Consider the following 22,708-nt stretch of genomic DNA (forward strand, 5'->3'; position numbering starts at 1 on the left):
TCGATATCTTATTCAATACACTTTAATTTAATTATACTCGTCATAATGGATTTCAATTGACTTATGTTTTAAAACAATTTATTGTAAGATTTTTTTACTAAAAAAAGTTTAACTGGATTGATGTTTAGTTGGTAATTTATTGCATTTTGTTTATGTATAACGTTTGATGTTCAATAATTCATTGATCATTCAAACGAATCTCGTTTGAGCAAAGTGTAGCACGATTACGTAGCACAAAGTGAAGCTGCCCATTGTAATATATATGATGTCTATAAAAAAAAAAAGTGACAACAATATGTAAACTATGGTTAACGAGATCTACCAAAGTGCATCTAAAGACGGGGTGGAAACTTCCAAGCCGGAGTACGGTAAACCGTCGTTAATTCAGCCGAATTCGTTGGTAGAATAGAAAGAATTAGGGGAAGAACAACCCACAGGAAATGAAAGGCAAACATAGGGGGTCCACAATTTTTTCCGCCATATGTCAAAATAGATGCTTGGGGTATTGTTCTAAAAAAACACGAAATTTTCCATTAAGGACAATGCAAATGTAGGGTATGTACAGCTTCAAAGGCCAGTCCAAACAATTAACATAAGATCAATGCTACATGTACAACCAAATTTGTACAACAATTTTTACACCACAAAAAATTCAATACAAAATTTTAATTTATCAAATCTCACGATACATTGAAAGCAAAATATCACGATATCATATCAAAATTTCACGAGATAATAACAAAATATCACGACATAATTGTTGTAAATATCGTTGTACGATATTTTGGTTGTACTTCTAACATTATTCTTAACATAAACAAGTCAGTTCAATGGTGGCTTTGACAAATATTTGATGTGCACCAGCAAAAGATGTGAAGTTAAAGATTCCACTTTGTTTGGCTAATACCCAACCTTACAAACTGCAGGAAATGAAATCTCAAGCCCACAAATCCACTAGTAAACGACGACTTAAACTCGTGTTTTCATCGTGTTCGTGCATAAGATCTAATTGACTTTAAAACAGGGTGGAAATCCAACTCAGAATGCTCAACCTCCACCAATAATAACAACAATAATGGAAAAATAATTATAGGATATGAAACAACTATGGTGGATCCTTTTTGACATGGCATCTCTCCAATAAGAAAACAGCTGGATAATGCAAGAGAAAAACGTGATCAAGCATCAATCAACATCGATCGAATGGAAGCAGTGGGGAGAAAGCACTCTTACAGTAGAATGGAAGATGGATGATTCTTCGTGTTTGTGTTCGCGCTGAACTTCATGGTTAGCAAGAAAGGCCTCGGCAACCTTTGTGACAACCATCAATACTTCGGTTTTGTGAAATGCAAGTCTTTCAACCCCACCCCCCCACCCCACCCTCCCCCCTTTCTTGATTGAAAAGATTCAAATGCGTGTAATTGCTCTTTCCATGCCGGTTCGATAAGGTGGCTTTATCCGCGGCCAATCCTATGTTGATATCATCACAGCTTACAGAGGACCTGATCCAACGGAGATACATGGGGGCAATCGGCTCCATTCAAATGTGAAAAAGGTTGAAACACCAAATGTAATCTTTTAAAAAATGCTAGTTTTGTTTCCTCAAATGTACTGAGCCGCCCCCATCAACATAATTTCTGGGTGCGCTCCCCTCTGCCGATCACCTCTGTGGCTGCTCCACCACGAATTCACATGGCAAAGCATTGGCCACCCCACAACTCTGCAAAAACTTCTCGAGATAGCCCTTTATCCCCATAACAAGCAATCATTTCCAGCCTGGCCACAAAAGTTTTCGTGCACCAAAACTGTTGGTTGAGTGCAACAAAGAGGCATTGCAGATAGGCAAAATCTCTACTAAGAACTGTGGAATGAATGCACAATTGCAAGAAAAAAAAACCGATACACAGATAGATACAAGTTGCAAAAGAAAAATAAAGAAAACATGGAATTAAATAGGAGAAGCGTTATTATTCATTAAGTAACTCATCGTAGAGAAATATTTGTACAAATTCATTCTCAAATTCCGCTTCATTCGTTAACTTAGCGTTGAGATCAATCATTTTGCAGGATGAAATCTACAGTAACAAAATCATAATCCCAAGTCGCTAAAGATGAATTTGTTCGACAACAAGGAATCTTTTCACATCAATTCTTGGCCGAGTGGCAATAGAATACCTTGAGCTCGCACTTGGGGGAAATCGCCTTCAAGATCATTCTCGCGGTATCCTCCTGCTTCACTTTAGCCACCTCCTTCTCCACCAATACCGCCGCCACAATCCTCTCATAGCCACCGCCACCCTCCGCCACATATGCCACCAATGCAGCCTGCACCGGACCAAGACTCGGATTATACGCTGCAGACTCGATGTACGAACCCCTGTGCACTTTCCCTTCACAATCCATCAGCGCCACCCCAGATGGGCAACCGCTGTAGGGAGCATGTGCACTGTTAGCAGCTTCCAACGCCGATTTTCGCAAAAGGGCTTCATCAAAATCATGTTTTTCGCAATTCCCATTACTCAATTTTTCCACATTCGAATTCCCATTGCAGAGATTTCTCGTATTCGACGCATCATTCAACGTTGACAGATCCAACCGATTGTGATGGGATTCAAGGAGAAGAGGGGTCTCTTGACCCAGCAAATCATGCGGGCCGAACGGATTCGGTAGAATTTCGGATAAGGGCTTAAAGATGGCATCTTTACGATCTCCCGAATCGGCTGTGATGTGGATTTCCACGGAGGAGGAGAGGCGGAGCTCCTGCAAGAACTGCCGGCAGTGGCCACAGGGCGCCGCAGAGACGGCAAACGACAGGAGGCGGGGGCAGCGGTGGACCGCAAGATTGGTGAGAAGAAACTGCTCCGCGTGGACGGAGTGATGAAGGGGCAGTCCAGGAAACTCAAGATTGACGCCGAAGAACACACGGCCGTCGGAGCCGAGGCCGACAGCGCCGACATGGAAGTTGGATATGGATGGGCGAGCTAATGACTGCGCAGAATCGACGAGGTGGGGAAGAAGGTGATTCACAGACGGAAGGCTCAAGGATTTGGCCATGGATTCTGCTTCGGAAGCATCTGTAACGAATTGGGAAACCTTGGAATCCATTGATGATTGGTTGCAGCGATTATTGGAAGAAATTATTGGAGAAAGATTGGGTCTTGAAGGAAGAATGGTGGGAGAGGGGGGAGAAGTGGTGCGAGAGTGGGGGTATTTATAGGATTTTGAGTTGGTGGTGTCCTTTTGAAATTGGAAATTTTGGAGAGGTGGAAGTGTTCATGTATCACATAAATGTTTTCCCCTTTTTTTAAAAAAAAAAATTATTTTATTTTATTTTTAGGAGGAAAGTAAAATGTAATAGATAGAGTGAATTTGATAAATCTGGATTAACATTTTAACCTTTTTTAAAAAAAATTTATGTTAATATTTAACCGTATGTCAATTTTAACATCTTTACATAAACTCATACGACGGATCTTCAGTCCAATTCGATCCATGAGAAGTTACTATTTTTATATGAAAACTATGAATTTTGTAAATTAGTGTTATGGTCCAAGCGTGCGTACTTGTATGATTTATTTTTTTAACGAGTACAAAAAAAATTGTAAAATCAAAAAAATTACAAAAAATATAGTTTTTTTTAAACAAATAGTCATCAAAACATAATAGAAACATCAATTTACAAAGGTACATGACATTTTCATAAATAACAAAACATCAAAAGGCACAAAGTGACTGTGATTTTGATAAATAAAAAAAATATCTAATTGCTAAAAAAAGGCCATATAACATGACTTATTTACCTAATAATATTGGTTTTGTTGAGAACTAAGTTAAGATATAATTATGATTTTATCTCAAATTTTATCGATTAATTGAAAGTTAAATGATTATAAGTTTTCTACTATAATAACATAGTAAAATATCTGAAATGATTGCGGATGATGTATAGCTCATCTGACACCAAAGTTTTAAGTGTGGGACGGGATCTGGGATTCTAGATTCAATTGTATCAAAAATCTCAACTCCCAACTCAAAATAAAAAAAAAATCTGAAATGATCACATATTGATCTTTATTAGGACGCTTTTCTTATTAAAAATTTAAAAAAAAATAGCAGATGATGTTTTGAGTTGAACTCATTAACGAAAGAATATTCTTACATTTTTAATAGAATTTGAAACAAAATTTGTATTAAGAAAAACTATGTTTTATTATTTATTATTTTGGTTTTTAAATATTTTTCTCTCTTTCAAGACACATTTACAAAAAAAAATTTACATCAAAAATTTTTTGTCAATGCGGAGTACGGACTTAGATATTTTTTTAAGAAAATGATATATGCACTAAAAAATATTGAATTATTTCAATTAACCATGTGAAGAAATCGATTTTAAATATGTTTAATCAAATCCAAAAGAAAACCAAACCAACTGGACTGAAGGAAAAATTAATATCTTGATGTTGTGAAAAATAACAGTAATTATTTGATATTGTGTAATTTTTTTATTAAATTAATATCATATATTTCATTAAAATTGGAAATGAATAGTAAATTTCGTAAGAAATTACACTTAATATATCTTGATGATTTATATGTGTCTACGACAGCAACAACATTGACAATTCCAAGGCTTTGTCGGGTTACCTCTAACTAACTTTTATTATTAATTTTTATTTTTTTTATTTTTTTTGGTCAATAAAAGATGGAAAAAGATTTGTATCTGATTTTCTTTAAATATTTAATTAGTTAGGAAGATTCTTAGTAATGAAAGGTAGCTACATGATAATTATTTATTATTATTATTTTCATATCTTTACCGTTTGATTCGAGTGATTAGATAAATAATACATAGATAAGTAATATAATATAATATTAAATAAATAAATAAATTATAGTTAATATATTATTTGATTTGATTGAAAGATTATAATTTTTTGATTTGATTGATTAAATTTTATATAAAAATGATAAATTACTATTTTATCTTTTGAAAAATAAATAAAATATGAATAATATTATTTATAAAGGTGATATAGTAATTTAAATTCAATGATTTGATTGATTTAAGATAAATAATTAATGATTTGATTGGTGTAAAATTAATAATTAATATATGAATAAATAATATGAGGAGAAAAAAACGAGATTAAATAAAATAAGTCATATATAGACTAATAATATGTCGTATCAAACGATGCTTGTCATCGCTTATTTTCCCGATCCCTATGACAAGAATAAATAAATTTTGATGCTTGTGCTAATTAGTTTATTTTGATCTTTTAAGGCTAAAATACATCACTGTTTGTTTGTGTTGTTTTATTATTATTATTATTATTATTATTATTATTATGGGGTTTGAGAAATTATATTTTATCGTGGATACGAAGTTGGATTTTTTTCATTTTAAAGTGAAGTACTGATGTTTATGTTACTTTTTTTTTTATTTCCCTTATTAATAGTAACATATTTAAATTTATTACCCTAAAAAGAAACATATTTAAATTTATAATATATATATGTATGATTATCAAGTTGCACACCAAATTTTTTTAAAGCATATGACCGAATAAAAAATCAAAATTACGTTTAAAAACACTATAATCTATATCTATATCTATACCTATTTAAAAATGTGAATAAATCTATATCTATATCTATATCTATATCTATACCTATTTAAAAGTGTGAATAAAAGGTCAAAGTTTTACAATTGTGAAATAACAACTTTGTCATTTTATTTACACTATAAGCAAAACCATATAAAAATATATAGGGTTATGAAAGTAAAAACAACATTTTAGTTAGGCCATAAACATAAATCAATATTTATATTATATGTAAAATTCATTATTATGATAAGGTTAAAATTGACAAAGTGTGTGCATATTAGATAAGGATTCAGTTTCCAAAAAAATTGAAATACCAAAATATTTTATTTTCTATTTTTTTGTAGATAAATGATAAGATCAAAATTGAAAAATTAAGTATGTACATATTAGATAATAAGGATTCTGTTTTCAAAAAAATTAAAATACCAAAATACTTTATTTTCTATTTTTTTTAGATAAAGTGAATATATTTTTACACAAATATTTTTAAAAAAATTCAACAAAAATATTAATTAAATACTAAGAGATTGAAACACCATATATTTGATTTTTTATTTGTTTGTAGACTGGATAAACGTATTATTTTTAAAAATCTTATATATTTTAATTTGTGTAAGGAACTATTGAGATAAATAATTATATCATGAGTTCATATTTAAATATAAAAAATATTAGATTTTTAAAGTTATTAATATATATATATATGTTAATTAAATTACACACTCATGTTGAAATAAATCAATTCAAGTAGAGTCAATTTTTAATCTAAAATAATAAATAAAAAATACACCAACACACACATATCTCATATATATATATATATATATATATATATACACACACACAAAAGTTGAAATTAAAAAAAGTTAACTAATTTTCCTCCTCATAAAAGCTAAAACCATTAAAAAATTATGGGATAGTCTTACAATTAATTAAGGAATATTAAATACACCAAAATAAATAAGAATATGCATTTACTCTCAAAATAGAAAAAAAGGTTGAAATAAAAGATGAAATGTAAACGTGTTGAATCCGAAATTTTGGTGATAACAAACAACAACTCATTGTATAGGAATGTGCTGCCAATCTTTTGTATTTCAGGAATCTACTACAACTCCTACCGCAACCGTCTAAACCCTTCAAGTTATCTACCGGAAGCTTGTCAACCGCCTTTGTCTCTCGAACGGTTGCAGTCACAAGCCTATCGACTGGTTATTCAAACCAGCAGAGGATAAATCTATCTATCGGTAGAGTGCCAACTGCTTATCAAGATATCTCAAGACAAGTACTTGTGACAAGACGTTCATTGCAAAATCTTTATCAAAAGCAGAACCGGCGTATCAGAAGATCTGTTGACTCTTGCATCGAGACAACAGGTTGCACTAAAATGGCAAAAACGCAGAATGGCTACAGATAAAGCATTCGACCGTTTATACCAGTTTTGGACCCTGGAAGTTGTCTGCATTTAAAGAAGTGTACGATCTTCATGCAGAATCATCAATGCATTTATGAAGCATTAAATGTGCATTCAATGCAGCATCAGAACGTTCAAAATAAAGACGTTGATGATTGACCTATATAAAGGGAAGATTGCTCAAGAAGTGAAGAAGAGACAAGAAACACAAAAAATCTCAATCAACTCAATCACTTGAATACTATCAGAAGTCCTCATCTGATATACTGAAGCAATACTTGAGCACACTTACAAGATCATTCACTTGCTGCTCAAATAAACCCTCGCCTACAGCTTACATATCTGATCTTCAAGGATCATCCTAGGGTTTCCAAGCCTCTCGACCGCTCTGCAGTTTGAGAAGCTCAACCGGACTGTACTCATTATTGAAGAGACTTGAAGCTACTCTGAAAGCTTCCACCAGTCTGATAAGAACTGAGAATCTTATCTGTGTAAATCTAGGAGTTTCGGATTAGGCATTGGATAAGTCCTAAAGTGGGTGTATTGCAAGACGTTGTAATAACCAAAGTTTTCTAGTGAATTCCTTCCTAAGTGGAAGAAGGGGAGACGTAGAAGGATTAAGCCTTCGAACTTCCATAAATCGTGTCTTAGTCTTTACTGCTATTTATCTTACATATTGCTTATACATTGTGTTATAAACTTTGCATCACTAAAACCTCTGAACTATTTCCGCACTACTTAAGTTGTTCAAACCGTTTTAGAAGTTGAGAAAACGGATTAAGTGAACTAAACTTCACTTGATCATTTTGAAAAGAAAGAATAAAAGTTTCAGAGTGTATTCACCCCCCCTACCCTCTGAACCGATCCCAACAAAACGTTTTTAACTAATGACATTGAAAATTCAATCAAAAATTTCGGCAACGAAAACATTATAAGCAAAAGGAGATAATTAGATTTTGAAAAGTAATAAATTAAAAAGAAAAGAGGATGTCCAACAATTACATCAATCATTAACGATATTGACATACAAGTAATAGAAGACGATACATACAAGAATGTAGTTGGGAACGATGAAATTATTGTTATTCTTGTAACTAAAAATTTTTAGTAATAAAAAAAGTATGTCCAACGAAAAAATAAAATAATAACGATAGTAAAATGTAAATGATTGATAGAAAAAAAAACATCATCACAAAAATTCTATTAAGAAGATGTGTATATTGATTCTTTCATAAAGAAATAAAAAACGGGTGGTAAATGAAAAAAAAAATTGAGAAAATTTCAAAATATAAAAGGAAAAAAATAATTGCGCAATAATTTAAATTAAAGTTTAAAATGCATTATCTATATTACATTTGTTTTCCATAAATCAATAGTCACAAAATAAATAATCAACACATAAGATAAGAAATTATAAAATAAATATTTAATTTAATTAACTAGAAAAAATAAAATAATAACGATAGTAAAATGTAAATGATTGATAGAAAAAGACATCATCACAAAAATTCTATTAAGATGATGTGTATATTGATTTTTTTATAGAGAAATAAAAAACGGATGGTAAAAGTAAACAAAAAAGTGAGAGAAAATTTCAAAATATAAAAGGAAAAATAATTGCGCAATAATTTAAATTAAGGTTTAGAATGCATTATCTATATTAAATTTGTTTTTCATAAATCAATAGTCACAAAATAAATAATCAACACATAAGATAAGAAATTACAAATTAAATATTTAATTTAATTAACTTATCTCACTTATTAACACATACATAATAAATAATATTGCTTGAAAACATACATACATGAGTTAGAAAATAAGACGAATTCATAATAAGAAACAGACCATAATTGCACAAGAATTAAAAAAAATAGAAAAAACTAGCTGTAATGATTGCATAGGTTTCAATATCAATATTGTGACAAGGTAAAACTACATTAAATACTATATTTATAATCTTACATGAGTTATTGATAATGTCTTATTCTAAACTGCTAATGTAGATATAAAATAATGATGACCATAAATGAAAAAATTATTGAAACTCGGGGGTTACATTGCTCGAAAATATTGTAATTTTTTTTATTAGTTGCAGTGTTAAAGATTATATTGATTCCATAACTAAACATGTAATAGTTTTTGTTTCAAATAGTATATATATTACCAATTATTATAAAATATACTTTATTTAAAGAACGACAACACTTCAATAAAGGGATGATAATGGACTGGTTCTAAACTTAGCCTTGTATTAAACCTGCGAAAGAGATACAAGTTTAGACTTGCCCAAACGTGTTCACAAACAGTTTCACGTGGGTCTTCGCGTTTGGCCAGACCCATCATAGAAATTTCTTTTAATAAATATGATAAGAATATTGATTTTTTTATATAGAAAAAATAATGCATGATACATGGAAAAAAAATCGTGAAATAGATAAAAATTCAACATATAGAGAAAAAATATTTATTAATAATTTAAATTAAGGTTTAGAATGCATTATATATGTTATTGTTGTTGTTGTTGTTGTTGTTATTATTATTATTATTATTATTATTATTATTATTATTATTACATAAATCAATACTCGTAAAAATAGTAATTAACAATAAATTAGAACATTACAAAATAAATATTTTATTTAATTTGATTAACATATCTCACTTATTAGCAAATACATAATAAATCATATTGATTCAGAGCATACATACATAAGAAATAAAATAAAACAAATGCATGGTACCAAACATATCATACTAGCTTGCTCAATATTAATCAACCAAATGATGGAAACTCGAGTTAATAATTGAATTTTTCACAGAGAAATAAAAAACGGATGGTAAATGAAACAAAACTGAGAGAGAAAAATTCAAAATATAAAAGAAAAAATAATTGAACAATAATTTAAATTAAAGTTTATAATGCATTATCTATATTGCATTTGTTTTCCATAAATCAATAGTCACAAAATAAATAATCAACACTAAAAATAAGAAATTACAAAATAAATATTTAATTTAATTAACTTATCTCACTTATTAACAAATACAGAATAAATAATATTGTTTGAAAGCATACATACATGAGTTAGAAAATAAGACGAATTCAAGATACGAAACAAACGATAATTGTTTAAGATTAATAAAAAAAACAATATAAAACTCTAACTGTAATAATTGTATATATTTCAATATCAACATTGTGACAATGTAAAATTACATTAAATACTATATTTATAAACTTACATGAGTTATTGATAATGTCTTATTCTAAACTGTTAATGTAGATATAAAATAATGATGACCATAAATGATAAAAATATTGAAACTCGAGGGTTATATTGTTCGAAAATATTGAAATTTTTTTATTAGTTGCAATGTTAAATATTATATTAATTCCCTAACTAAACATGTAATAGTTTTTCTTTCAAATAATATATATTACCAATTATTATAAAATATATTTTATTTAAAAAAACGACAATACTTCAATAAAAGGATGATAATGGACCGGGTCTAAACTTAGTATTGTATTGAACCTGCCCCGAAAAGACGAGTTTAGACTCGCCCAAACGTGTTCACAACACAGGTCCGGGTGGCTCTTCGCGTTTGGCCAGACCCACTATATAAATTGCTATTAATAAAGATGATAAGAATATTGACTTTTTCATAGAGAAAAAATAATGCATGATAAATAGAAAAAAAATCGTGAAAGAGATAAAAAAAATCAACATATAATGTAAAAAATATTTATTAATAATTTAAATTAAAGTTTAGAATGCATTATATATGTTAGTATTATTATTATTGTTATTATTATTATTATTATTATTATTATTATTATTATTATTATTATTATTATTACATAAATTAATACTTGTAAAACAAGTAATTAACACATTAAATTTGAACATTACAAAATGAATATTTTATTTAATTTGATTAATATATCTCACTTATTATCAAATACATAATAAATCATATCGATTCAGAGCATACATAAGAAAAAAAATAAAACAAATGCACGGTACCAAACATGTCATACTTGCTCAATATTAATCAATCAAATTATGGAAACTCGAGTTAATAATTGCATAAGAATCAATATCAATATTGTGCCAAAATAAAACTATATTAAATATTATATCTATAGGCTAACATTAGTTATTGATAATGTATTATTTTAAACTATTAATATATATAACTATAGAATAGCGATGACTATAAGTGATGAACATTGAAACTGTAAGATTTTGGAAAAGTGACAAGCGATCGGTCCTACAATTGGTATCAGAGCTAAGATCATGAATTCGATTCTCATTGATTATACAAAATTATAGTATTTGTTACAACCATTATTTGCAATAACGTTTATAAATTCAATTAGACTTGTAACATATAAAATATTTAAACAAAGATTATTCGTACTCATTTTATAAAAAATGTTGTAAAGATCATATTACATTGAATTTAATATTTACTAAAATATCATGAAGATTATTAACTAATTGCATGTTTATTACTTCTCATCTCATCTCAACTCATTTATTTAACAACATTTATCGATAATAAAAAGTTGTTCCCACTAGTTTATCAAAAAAAGTTTAAATTTAATCAGATGGAAGTATTTTAAAAATTCAGGATTCCTTGCAATTAGGACAACGTAGAGAATATGGCATTCATACATTTAGCCAGAAGAAAAACTTTGGCCAACTGGCTGCAAGCATATATTGCGAAGAATAATAATTTAAAAAAAATTGTGTTTCGTTTTCATATCATTATTTATGTACTAATCAAAAATAAATTATAAAATAAAAACTTCAATAAAATTAATCCATGCATTTTTTTTTCATTTTATAATCATATAATAGAAAATTAAAACCAAATATAATTGATAAAAGATATAAAATGGAATAACACAGGAGATAAGCTTCCACAGTTCCACGTCATGGGAGAACCTTTGTTTAATGCCAATATAAGATGCGATTGGCAACAGAAACAAGCAAATGACATATATTATATTTATAATTTAAATGAATATTATTGAAATATAAAAAAGATTAAAATCATATATATTATATACGAAAAATTCTGAAAATCGTCTCGGTCCAAATTTGGTCTCAACTACAAAATTGTTTTTTTCGCGCATTGAATTGGACTTTTGCAGAATACCGAAATATTATTTTACACCTAAATGAAATTTGGACTGATTAGATAACCAAAACTCTATTTAGGTCAGGTTACATGACGATTTTTGAAAATTTCCTAGTATGTAATATGAAATTCTCATATGATTTTATATTCGTGGAATAATAATATAATAAATTTATGTGGCCTATTATATATCCCAAAAATTGATTGATGTTGACGAGCTATGTTGTATTTTGTTCCAAATAGAATTGAAGCAAGCTTGCAAGCCTTAACAAGGAACTGATTCCTTTTACTGTTTGTCAATATGCAAATATATATAGACACTTGTTGATTTAAATTTATGGAATATTTGTTTCGAGTTATATGAAATTCAGGACCTCGAATTCTTTTTTATTGTTCGGATAATTTTAAAAAATGAGATTCAAGATCAATTTTCGAATTATTTATACTATAAGGTACCGTTTGGTATACGTTATGGGATGAAGAAGGATTTGTAATATGAGTGATAAAAAAAAATGATATATAGGGATTAATAAGATGCTATGATAATGTATGGTATTTGATACTCCCTTCATCCCAATTATATTGTCCACGTTTTCTTTTTTGTTTGTCCCAAATATAGTCATATATCATATTTAATAATATTTTTTACACTTCTTTACTAATATACCACTATTAACTACACCTTGAAAATTGTGCAATCATTTTTTAATACATTAAATAAAGATAAAATAGGAAGTTTATATAAAATTTACTTTTCCAATAACTTTTTCTTAATATGTGTGAATTTAACAAGATGGATTAAATTTGTGTATTGTAATATAATGTCCAAATTATCCTTACCATATATGCTTAATTACAACTGCTTTTTAATAATATCTAAACCAAGTTAATGTTCAAATTTTTGTTGGTAACTTAAATTGTCATTTTTTTAAAAGCTAAAGTTGTCGTTTTAAATATCTAGACGCGCATAAATTATATTGATGGATGGTTTAATGAAAGGAAAAAATGATGAAGTGATTTTTTTCAAAAAAAAATAAAGTAGAAAAGAAAATAAGTATGCATTCAATAATTATATGTTTTATTTCTTAAAAAAATCAAAATAATTACGTTTTGAATTCTTATTCATAAGTTTTGGTCCAAATACAATTTCTATAATTAATATTTAAATTATAAGTTTTGGTTCAAATACAGGTTCATAAGCTGAACAAAAATTATATTTAAAAAAAAACAGGAATAGAGAAGAAAACAAAGGGAGAAAATTCTAGGTGCGCTACCACTAACTACGTGAAGCAAAAGTAACAAAAGGCTAAAAAAAAAGGCTTCTAAATCAAATCGATAAAAGATATTTAAATTGCATTCACCTCAAAACAACAAAAATACATCATTGATATTCTGAATTTTTAAAAAAAATATCGAAACTCAGGTGCGATACACCAAATCTTCCAAAAATATCATAAAAATGAATAATGTAACCATGAAGTTTTTTACCTCATAATGCTTGCAAGAGTTGTAAGGAAATAATGGTTGCACATAAACAGTTTGAGGTATTGTCACAAGGTGTTGACAACACCTACTATAACACTTTGAGTAAATTGCAGCGAAAAATAATTTTAAGCTTGTATAAAAAATAAGCAACCAAATAAATAGACTCAAATAAATTAAGCAAGAGTATAAAATACTCTTGCAGCGCCTCAGAGCAAAACTTCACTAGAAAATTTGTCAAAGAGTTTTACAACCCTAAAACTAGTGATTATTGTAAAAATTCAATTTCTCAAAACAATTGAGAAATAAAGAGTAAAAGTTCTCCTAAAACTTCTATGTGGAATAGAATAAAGAAAACGAAATAAGGAGAAGAAAATCTTTGTTGCCAAAACTCGTGTTCATCACACTTTTCGATTATTAATCTTCAAGTGTTCTTCAATGCTTCAAGGCAACACACGACCGATACAAGCTTTTCCAAAGATCTTCAGAATTCTCTTGTGTACTTCAAGATTCTCACGGTCTCTCTCTATGTCTCTTCCTTTTCCTTGTGCACGCATATCTCTAATAAAAAGACCAAGAATCCTTCTTTAAAATGTTTCCTTGTAGGCGTAGGACTCTAGATCTTGATCAAGATAAATCTACACAATAAGGAATTAAATCAATAGATATACGATAATACCATAATCTGATAAACTTAATCATATTTCAAATCAAGTTAATCAAAGAAATAAATAACTTCATGTCCAAGAAAGGCAAAAGATAATAAATAAAATCTTTTTCAAAATAGGATGATTTTAAGGAATAAAATATTCCTTTCAATCTCCCCCTTTTTGCCTTTCTGGACAAAACATAACGAAACTCCCCCTTAATCAAAACTCCCCCTTAATAGATTCTCCCCCTAAGTATAAGCAGAGGTGTTGTCATAAGATGTTGGCAACATCTAGCTATGACACCTCAAATCAGAAACATAAGTGCAAGGAGAAATAAGCATACGAAACAACAGAGCAAACACCAAAACAGTTTTGATTAGGGTCAGAGCAAATCAGAGCAATTAAACTAGTAAAACCAAAAAACTACGATTAAAATTGATTGCTCTCTGTGTCAACTTCTTTACTTCCTTCTCCCTTTTTTTGTTCAGAAGGGCCAGCTCCACTTAAAAGAGACTCATAGTGAGCCTTTAACCCTTCGTAGTAGGCAAGGTCAGCCTTTGCTTGTGCAATATTCTGCTCAGCATGCACCAATTGAGCTTGAATGAACGTCGAATCAACAGCTTGAGCAGCAGAAGGGGGTACAAAAACAGCAGCAGCAGAGGAGGTGTTGGCAGCACCTGCCATGACACCTGCAAAATCAGCAATCTCAGACCAAGGATGGTCTATCTTCTTATTTCCTTTGAGCAATGCCGGTGCAATCTTTAGCAACTCCCCAGGCTCAATAAGTACTTCATCATCATCCTTCTCAATCTCTTGAGACAGCACATAGAGTAAATGAGTGATGGATAAGGCAACTTCAAAGTAGGTTGAGCGCCGTCTGCAAATGCTATGACTGTGTCAAACACGAGTCGGCCATAATTGAAAGCAATTCCAGTGCCAATAGCATACAAGACAGGGGCTTGATGCTTGGTAACCACACTGGAATTTCCAGATGGAGTCCAGGTCTTCACGGCAGTTTTATGAAGAACAGAGTAAAAGGACGTAAGCTTGGCTGCTGAAAATTTCTTAGGATGTGCTGGGTACGCAGTGGCATGCCCCCCAGTGATGACAGATATCATCTCATCCATGGTTGGTAGAGCAGCATCATCAAAGGCAGGAGTCTGAAGGAATCCGTTTATAATGGCAGAGCTGAAAGAGAAGATCTGCCCTCGCACATAAACTTTCCCATACTTCATGTATCTTGGATCCCTCACAGCTTCAGTGAGATTGCAGTAAAACTCACGCACAATCTCTCTGCAATACGAACCAGCAGTTGTAACAGTAGATAGAAGGTTCCTTACCTCAAAAAATTTCACCATATTTTGAGCTCCATAGCTCTCCATATCAATGTTATGCTCTTCCAAAAACTCTCTATCAGCATAATTCTCCCAGCGATTAGCAATTTCCTTGGAATAAAAAGCAGATGAATAGGACCAATTTACCCGATACTCTTCTCCTAAGGTGTTGTCCAGGGTGTCGGCAACACCTTCCTCAGCACCTTCCTCTTCTTCTTCAGAGTCATCAGAATCTGACTCTTCTTCCAACTCATTCTCAGCATCTGAATCTTCACTCGAATCAGAGCTGGAACTATCAGAAGGTTGAGGGCGATTGTCAGCATATTCCTGAAGCATCTCTTCATCAGGTTCATCCTCGGATTCTGGAACAAAAGCAGTAGCAGTGGCTATAGGCTTCTTGCCTTTTGACTTCTTTATTTTAGCCATAAGCTGTGCTATAGACATTTCTTCATCATCGGACGGAGCAGGATAAGCAGTAAATTTCTTCTCAAAATTAGCAGCAGATGCGGATGCATCTTTTTCATCAGTAGGAACAGGGGATTCTGACTCTGAAGAGTCACTATCAGATGATGAACTCCCCTTTGACTTCTCTTCAGAATCAAATGGAACGGGAATGATTGGAACAGAGGGTTCCATTGCACTTGCTTTTCCCCTCTTTTGATGTACCAACTTAAAATCTTCATCGAAGCTCGCATCACCAGATGAAAATTCGGTGTCAACCAAAGAAGGTCTTGATGGTTGACCCTTCCCACGAAAACGCTTCGATGCCGTGTAATCAGGATTGTAGCCTGCTTGTCTCTTTGATCTACGGGTTAAGGGTTTCATAGGAAACACCTTATTCAGCACAGACATATCAGGCAAATTTTCTACATCGATTTCATTGCCTGGCTCTCCTGGAGCGATGGAGTCCAAAGGCACTGGTTCTTCGGCAACAGGGACAATTGCTTGTTCAACCATGGGGTGTGGTGATGTAGGTGTTGTGACACCTTCCGCAGCATCTTCAGTGTAGCCCATCTCAGAATGGATATCGTGTGAATCAAAACTTTTTCCTGCCATTTGAATACGTGAGAACGAAAGGCAAAGAATGACAACTAGGACACAAGAATCAGAGAGTCAGAATATTGAGGTGCAAGACGAAACAAGGAGATAACTTATTTCCAAAAACAGATAAGAACATAAATATAAAAGGCACCAAATCTTTCCTATTCTTACTCGGAATCTAAGTAGGCCCCAACGGTAACAATGTTCCTAACGATAACAAAAAAGGAACGGTAACAAATCCGATTTAATTAGGCAATAAATCCCTTTGGTTTCCTCCGATAATTTTGGCCCAAATATTTCACCAAATAGTTCCAAATTTAACTCTTCATCAGAATTTAACACCACTGAAACAAAATCCAATCACATTCAAATTCAAAAATTCAGAGGATAGGGCAAAAATCACAAATTTTGTTCGATCGGAATTCATAACCTTTTGGCCAAAGATATTCACAAATCAAAATATGCATGTCCTAATTATGTCTAAAACAGAATGCGACATAAACTTAAAATGCAATTATGTGCACAAAAATATGTTGACAAGCGAGGTGTTATCCACGATGTTGGCAACATCTTTCAGCAACACTTCAGGATTCAAAAAACTTTATTTCCAGATAGCCATTAAATTCATTATTACAGAAGTGGTAGCCTGCACACTAAAGGAACGATCTTCAACGGACCCCTTTAGGTAGCTTTTTCCATTTGCTTCTGTTTTTCAATCAAATTTGATGATTGAGATGATCTTACTTAACCATTTTGTTATTTTGAGTTTCTGAATTTGCGAAATCACTTTTCACTTGGGACGGGATCATGGAATACACGAACATCCCTCCACTACTTTGTGATTTAGTCAGAACTCTTCTTCAATTAAATCTCATTAAACTGTAAAACAATTTGCAAAGAATCCTGAGTGAAAACTGGTCAATGATTACAAAGTATCAAACACTTCACAAAACAAAGTGTATGCATGAATGCAACATGCCTAATGATCCTAAAGATGCATATGCATGAAAAGGTGTTATCACAGGGTGTTGGCAACACTCCTGTATGCATGAATGCAACATGCCTAATGATCCTAAAGATGCATATGCATGAAAAGGTGTTGTCACAGGTTGTTGGCAACACTCCTGACAACATCTAAGCTCTGTCTATAATGCACACATACTGAGAGGCTTCCTTAGACTGGAAAATCTCTCGAAATCCAAAGCTTTTGTGAATATATCAGCTAATTGGTTATTAGTTCCAACAAACTCAATTAAGATTATGCTTTTCTCGACCAAATCTCGAATGAAGTGATGTCTAATGTCAATGTGTTTGGTTCGAGAGTGTTGTACTGGATTTTTGGATATATCAATGGCACTAAAATTTTCACAGTACACAATAGGAGTATCACTCTTAATTCCATAATCATTCAACATTTGATTCATCCATAGGAGTTGAGAGCAACAACTACCAACAACATCATACTCAGACTCGGCAGTAGAGAGTGAAACACAGTTTTGTTTCTTACTGTACCATGACACTAAGTTATTCCCCAAATAGAAACATCCTCCCGAAGTATTTTTTCTCTCATCTAAATCCCCAGCCCAATCAGCATCACTAAACCCTACCAAATTCGAATTGGTTTCTTTAGTGTACCACAAACCCAAATTCAAAGTTCCAGCCACATACTTCAATATATGTTTTACGGCCTTTAGGTGAGTGATTTTTGGGTTAGACTGGTATCTAGCATACAAACAAATACTATACATGATATCTGGTCTAGTAGCACTCAAATACAAAAGACTACCAATTATGCTTCTATAGAGGGTGTTGTCAACACCTTCGGCAACATCCTCCCTAGACAGCTTTTCATTAGACCCCATAGGTGTGCGCATGTGTTTAGTGTTATCATTCAGAAACTTCTTCACGAGATTTTTAGCATACTTGCTTTGACACAGAAATATACCATCATGCATTTGTTTTACTTGCAAGCCCAAGAATTAAGTTAACTCTCCAACCATGCTCATCTCAAATGTAGAAGACATGCACTTCACAAAATCATCAACTAGTTTATCATTTGAAGCACAAAATATTATATCATCCACATAAATTTGGCAAATTAAGATATTACCTTGAGACTTTTGCACAAACAGGTCTTATCAACTTCACCTTTTTTGAAACCAATATTGAGCAAGTACTCAGTAAGTCTCCCATACCATGCACGTGGTGCTTGCTTCAATTCATACAATGCCTTTTTCAACTTATATACATAGTCAAGATGATTTGGATCCTCAAAACCCTTAGGTTGTTTCATATAGACTTCTTCATTTAGGATCCCATTTAAAAAGGCACTTTTTACATCCATTTGAAAAAGTTTCATTCCCATGTAACATGAAATAGCAAGAAAAAGTCGGACAGACTCAATGCAGGCTACAGGAGCAAACGTTTCATCAAAATCCACCCCTTCAACCTGTGTATATCCTTGAGCTACCAACCTAGCTTTATTTCTAATATTGTTTCCCGACTCATCAGTTTTATTTTTGAAAATCCATTTAGTTCCTATGACATTTCCATGAGCAAGACACGGTACCAGGTATCAAACATCATTCCTCACAAATTGTTCTAACTCTTCGTGCATAGCATTGACCCAAAATTCATCTTTTAATGCTTCTTCAACCTTTTTGGGTTCAATGTTTGACACGAAACAGGAAAAACGTACCTGAGAATACTTAGAACTTATGCATAACAAACCTGCCATCTTTCGATAATCCACTTTCTCTTTCCTTCGAGTTTGCAAGTCTCCATGCACATCTCCAATAACCTGTGAGTTTGGGTGATTCTTCTGAATTCTGCTTGGAACATTCTTTCCAGTTTCATTTACCTCACTGTTTTCATCAATATTCTCATCAGTAGTATTTTCAACTATTGATTCTGGATTTTCTGTAGGAGGTGTTGTCGGAGGTGTTGGCAACACTTCTTTGACAACATCTATATTTCCAGAATTATCCAGCAGATCATCAACATCATCCTCAGCTGTTTTCTTCTTTAGATCTGCAGAATCATCAAAAACAACATTAATTGACTCAAAAATAGTCCTTGTTCTCAAGTTATACATCCTATAAGCTCGGCTATTTGATGAATATCCTAAGAACATGCACTTATCAATCTTTGCATCAAATTTAGCAAGATGATCTCTATCATTCAAAACGTGACATACACATCCAAAAAAATGAAAATATTTAAGGTTTGGCCTCTTTCCCATGAGAATTTCATAGGAGGTCATAGTAGTATCATTCCTCAAATAGTCTCTATTTGAAATATGACATGCAGTATTCAAGGCTTCAGCCCAAAAACGTTTTGAAATATTTTTAGAACTTAGAATCACTCTTGCCATTTCTTGCAAAGTCCTATTCTTTCTTTCGGCAATCCCATTTTGTTGTGGAGTTTTAGGGGCAGAAAATTCATGAGAAATACCTTTCTTATCACACAAGCTAGCAAAAGAAGAGTTTTCGAACTCCTTACCATGATCAGTACGAATTCTGATTACCTTCAGATTGTATAGGTTCGAAATCTTAATGAGAAGCTTCTTGAATGCATCATATGTGTCCGATTTTTCTCTCTAAAAGTTTACCCAAGTATATCGTGAAAAATCATCCACACAAACAAAAGAGTATTTCTTACCACCGAAACTTTCAACATCCATTGGACTCATCAAGTCCATATGTAAAAGTTCAAGGCAGCGTGTTGTCACAGATGTTGGCAACACCTCGTGTGACACCCTAGTCTGCTTCCCTTTCTGACATGCTTCACACACAAATGGAATACCAGATTTTAAGTTAGACATACCTCTCACAGCATCTAACTTACTCAAATTCTTTAATGTCTTGAAATTTGCATGACCCAATTTTTGATGCCATAAATCAAACTCATTAACTTTGGTGTGTCTACAAGCCATCTCTTCTCCGAGTTGATAGCAATTGTAGGATGACCTAGTACCTATCATGACACAGAGATTTGATTCATCAAAAACTTTGCATAATTTCTTATCAAATTGCACATGCAAATTATCATCACAAAGTTGGCTTATGCTTATTAGATTTGCGGTTAATCCTTCAACATGAAGCACATTGCGAAGCTTGGGTAGACCAGCAACATTCAGAGTCCCTTTTCCGACAATGTTTTCCTTTGAACCTCCTCCATAGGTTACTTTTCCATTTTTCTGTTCAACATAATCAGAGAGAAACTTCTTGGAACCTTTCATGTGACGAGAGCTACCGCTATCAAAGTACCATGCACATGAAACATTAGTTCTCAAAGCAGTATAAATCATATGACATTGAATATCAGCTTTTGGTACCCAAATCTTTCTTACCTAAGATCTGTTTCTAGGGATGTTGTGGGGAGGTGTTGGCAACACCTTAGGCAACACCTTAGATGCAGATCTATACCTGTAGTCTTCCTTCAGCTTAAAACAGTATGGTTTAATGTGACCAGGTCTATAACAGTAGTGACAAATATACTTACATTTCCTTCTAGACTTTGAAGGGGCAGTAGGCTGTGGCTTTGATTTTGAAGGATCAATTGGTAAGGCCTTTTTTCTTGAGCTTTCTGTACTGATACTTTCCTTGACAAACACAGGACCTTTCGAACTTTCTCCAATCTCAAATATGCTGTTTTCAAAACCTAAACCAGTCGTACCATCTCTTTCCATCATGAGTAGAGAATCAATCTTGGAGGTGCTTGAGTTGAACTTAGCCAATGTAGCTTTTGTCTTTCCGAGTTCTTCCTTCATTTGGCTTAACTTGATGTCTTTCTTACTCAGCATGACTTCCAGCCTTGACACATCAGCCTTTAAATCAGAATTTTCCTTTGAAAGGATAGTATTCACTTTATTCTTTTCGATCCAATCAGTATGTAATTCTTCAAACATCATCCGAGCTTCTTCTATAGACATTGTCTCTTCACCTGTATCATTATCACACATATTATCAGTAATGGAGGAATTCAAACAAACTGACCTTTGGGATATATTGTGGCCAGGTGTGGCAACACCTGCGGCAACACCTAAAGGATTTACTTGAAATTTCTACTTGCTATCCAATAAGACAGATAAGGCAGTGTGACTCTCTTCATCTTCATGTTCTTCTTCTTCTGACTCCTCATTACTTAAAGACGTGTTCATCTCTTTCCTAAGCGTGTTGGCACACTCGTTGCATAGTGTCCAAATCCTTGACATGCATGACATTGAACAGTATCCAACTTCTTTGGAACAACCTTCTTTTTCCCTTCCGACGTAATTCGAGGCTTAGGAGTATCATTAGGCTTCCTTGGTGACTGTTCTGGTCCATTAATCATTAGGGGCTTGTTGGAGAACATTGGAGCTTTGAGTTTTTGATCCGTCTTTCTTGACTCTTTCATCCTCTTCAAATAATCATTGAATTTCGTAGTCATGAGAGAGATCGAATCATCTTCTAAATCAGATTGATGAACTTCTTGATGGAATTGAATATATTCCTCATATGAAGGCTTTGAAGCTTGAAGAGCTATCGACTTTCCTTTATCCTTCTCTTGCTCTTTATTGTTCATCTCAAAAACTTGAAGAATGCTTATCAGTTCAGTCATCTTCATCTTTGAAGTGTTTTTACTTCTTCAAGCGCCCAAATCTTCCCATTGAATCTTTTAGGCAAGGAATGAAGAACCTTGTTCACCATGGCTTCACTAGCAATAGGTCTTCCAAGAGCATGCGCCTCTGTAGCTATCTCCCTAAGTTTTTTTATCATAATAAGCAATAGTCTCATTCTCATCCATCCTGATATTTTCAAATCTTGTGTTTAACAGTCTCAATCTTGTTCTTCTCACGCTATCAGTTCCTTCACAGTGTTCTTGAAGAGCATCCTATGCATCCTTAGCAATAGTGCAGTCAGATATGATCCCATACATCCTCATATCTACAGTTGCAAAAATTGTATTGAGTGCTTTAGCATTGTAGCTTGAACTTTGTGTTTCCTCGGTAGTCCAAGTTTCTTCTTTCTTGATGATATAGTC

The 22,708-nt window shown here is 32.3% G+C and overlaps 1 protein-coding gene across 2 annotated transcripts; it reads right to left on the reverse strand.

Moving 5' to 3' along the window:
- Nucleotides 1–873: 873 nt before the first annotated feature.
- LOC140890646 (cytidine deaminase 1) lies at nucleotides 874–3,207 on the reverse strand. 2 transcript variants are annotated; one of them, XM_073298582.1, is made up of 2 exons: nucleotides 1,234–3,207; nucleotides 874–920 (listed from the first exon to the last, which is right to left on the reverse strand). In XM_073298582.1, the coding sequence occupies exon 1, from the start codon at nucleotides 3,103–3,105 to the stop codon at nucleotides 2,146–2,148; it is 960 nt and encodes a 319-aa protein (XP_073154683.1). In that variant the 5' UTR covers nucleotides 3,106–3,207; the 3' UTR covers nucleotides 874–920; nucleotides 1,234–2,145. The 2 variants fall into 2 exon arrangements, with proteins under 2 accessions (XP_073154683.1, XP_073154682.1); XM_073298581.1 differs by having other exon boundaries at nucleotides 874–1,152.
- Between the last annotated feature and the right edge of the window lie 19,501 nt (nucleotides 3,208–22,708).

The sequence above is a fragment of the Henckelia pumila genome, chromosome 3 (assembly GCF_033568475.1).
Source record: "Henckelia pumila isolate YLH828 chromosome 3, ASM3356847v2, whole genome shotgun sequence".
Classification (NCBI taxonomy): domain Eukaryota; kingdom Viridiplantae; phylum Streptophyta; class Magnoliopsida; order Lamiales; family Gesneriaceae; genus Henckelia; species Henckelia pumila.

Coding starts and splice junctions, on each gene's coding strand:
- LOC140890646 (XM_073298582.1), bottom strand. CDS start 3,105: ATGGATTCCAAGGTTTCCCAATTCGTTACAGATGCTTCCGAAGCAGAA.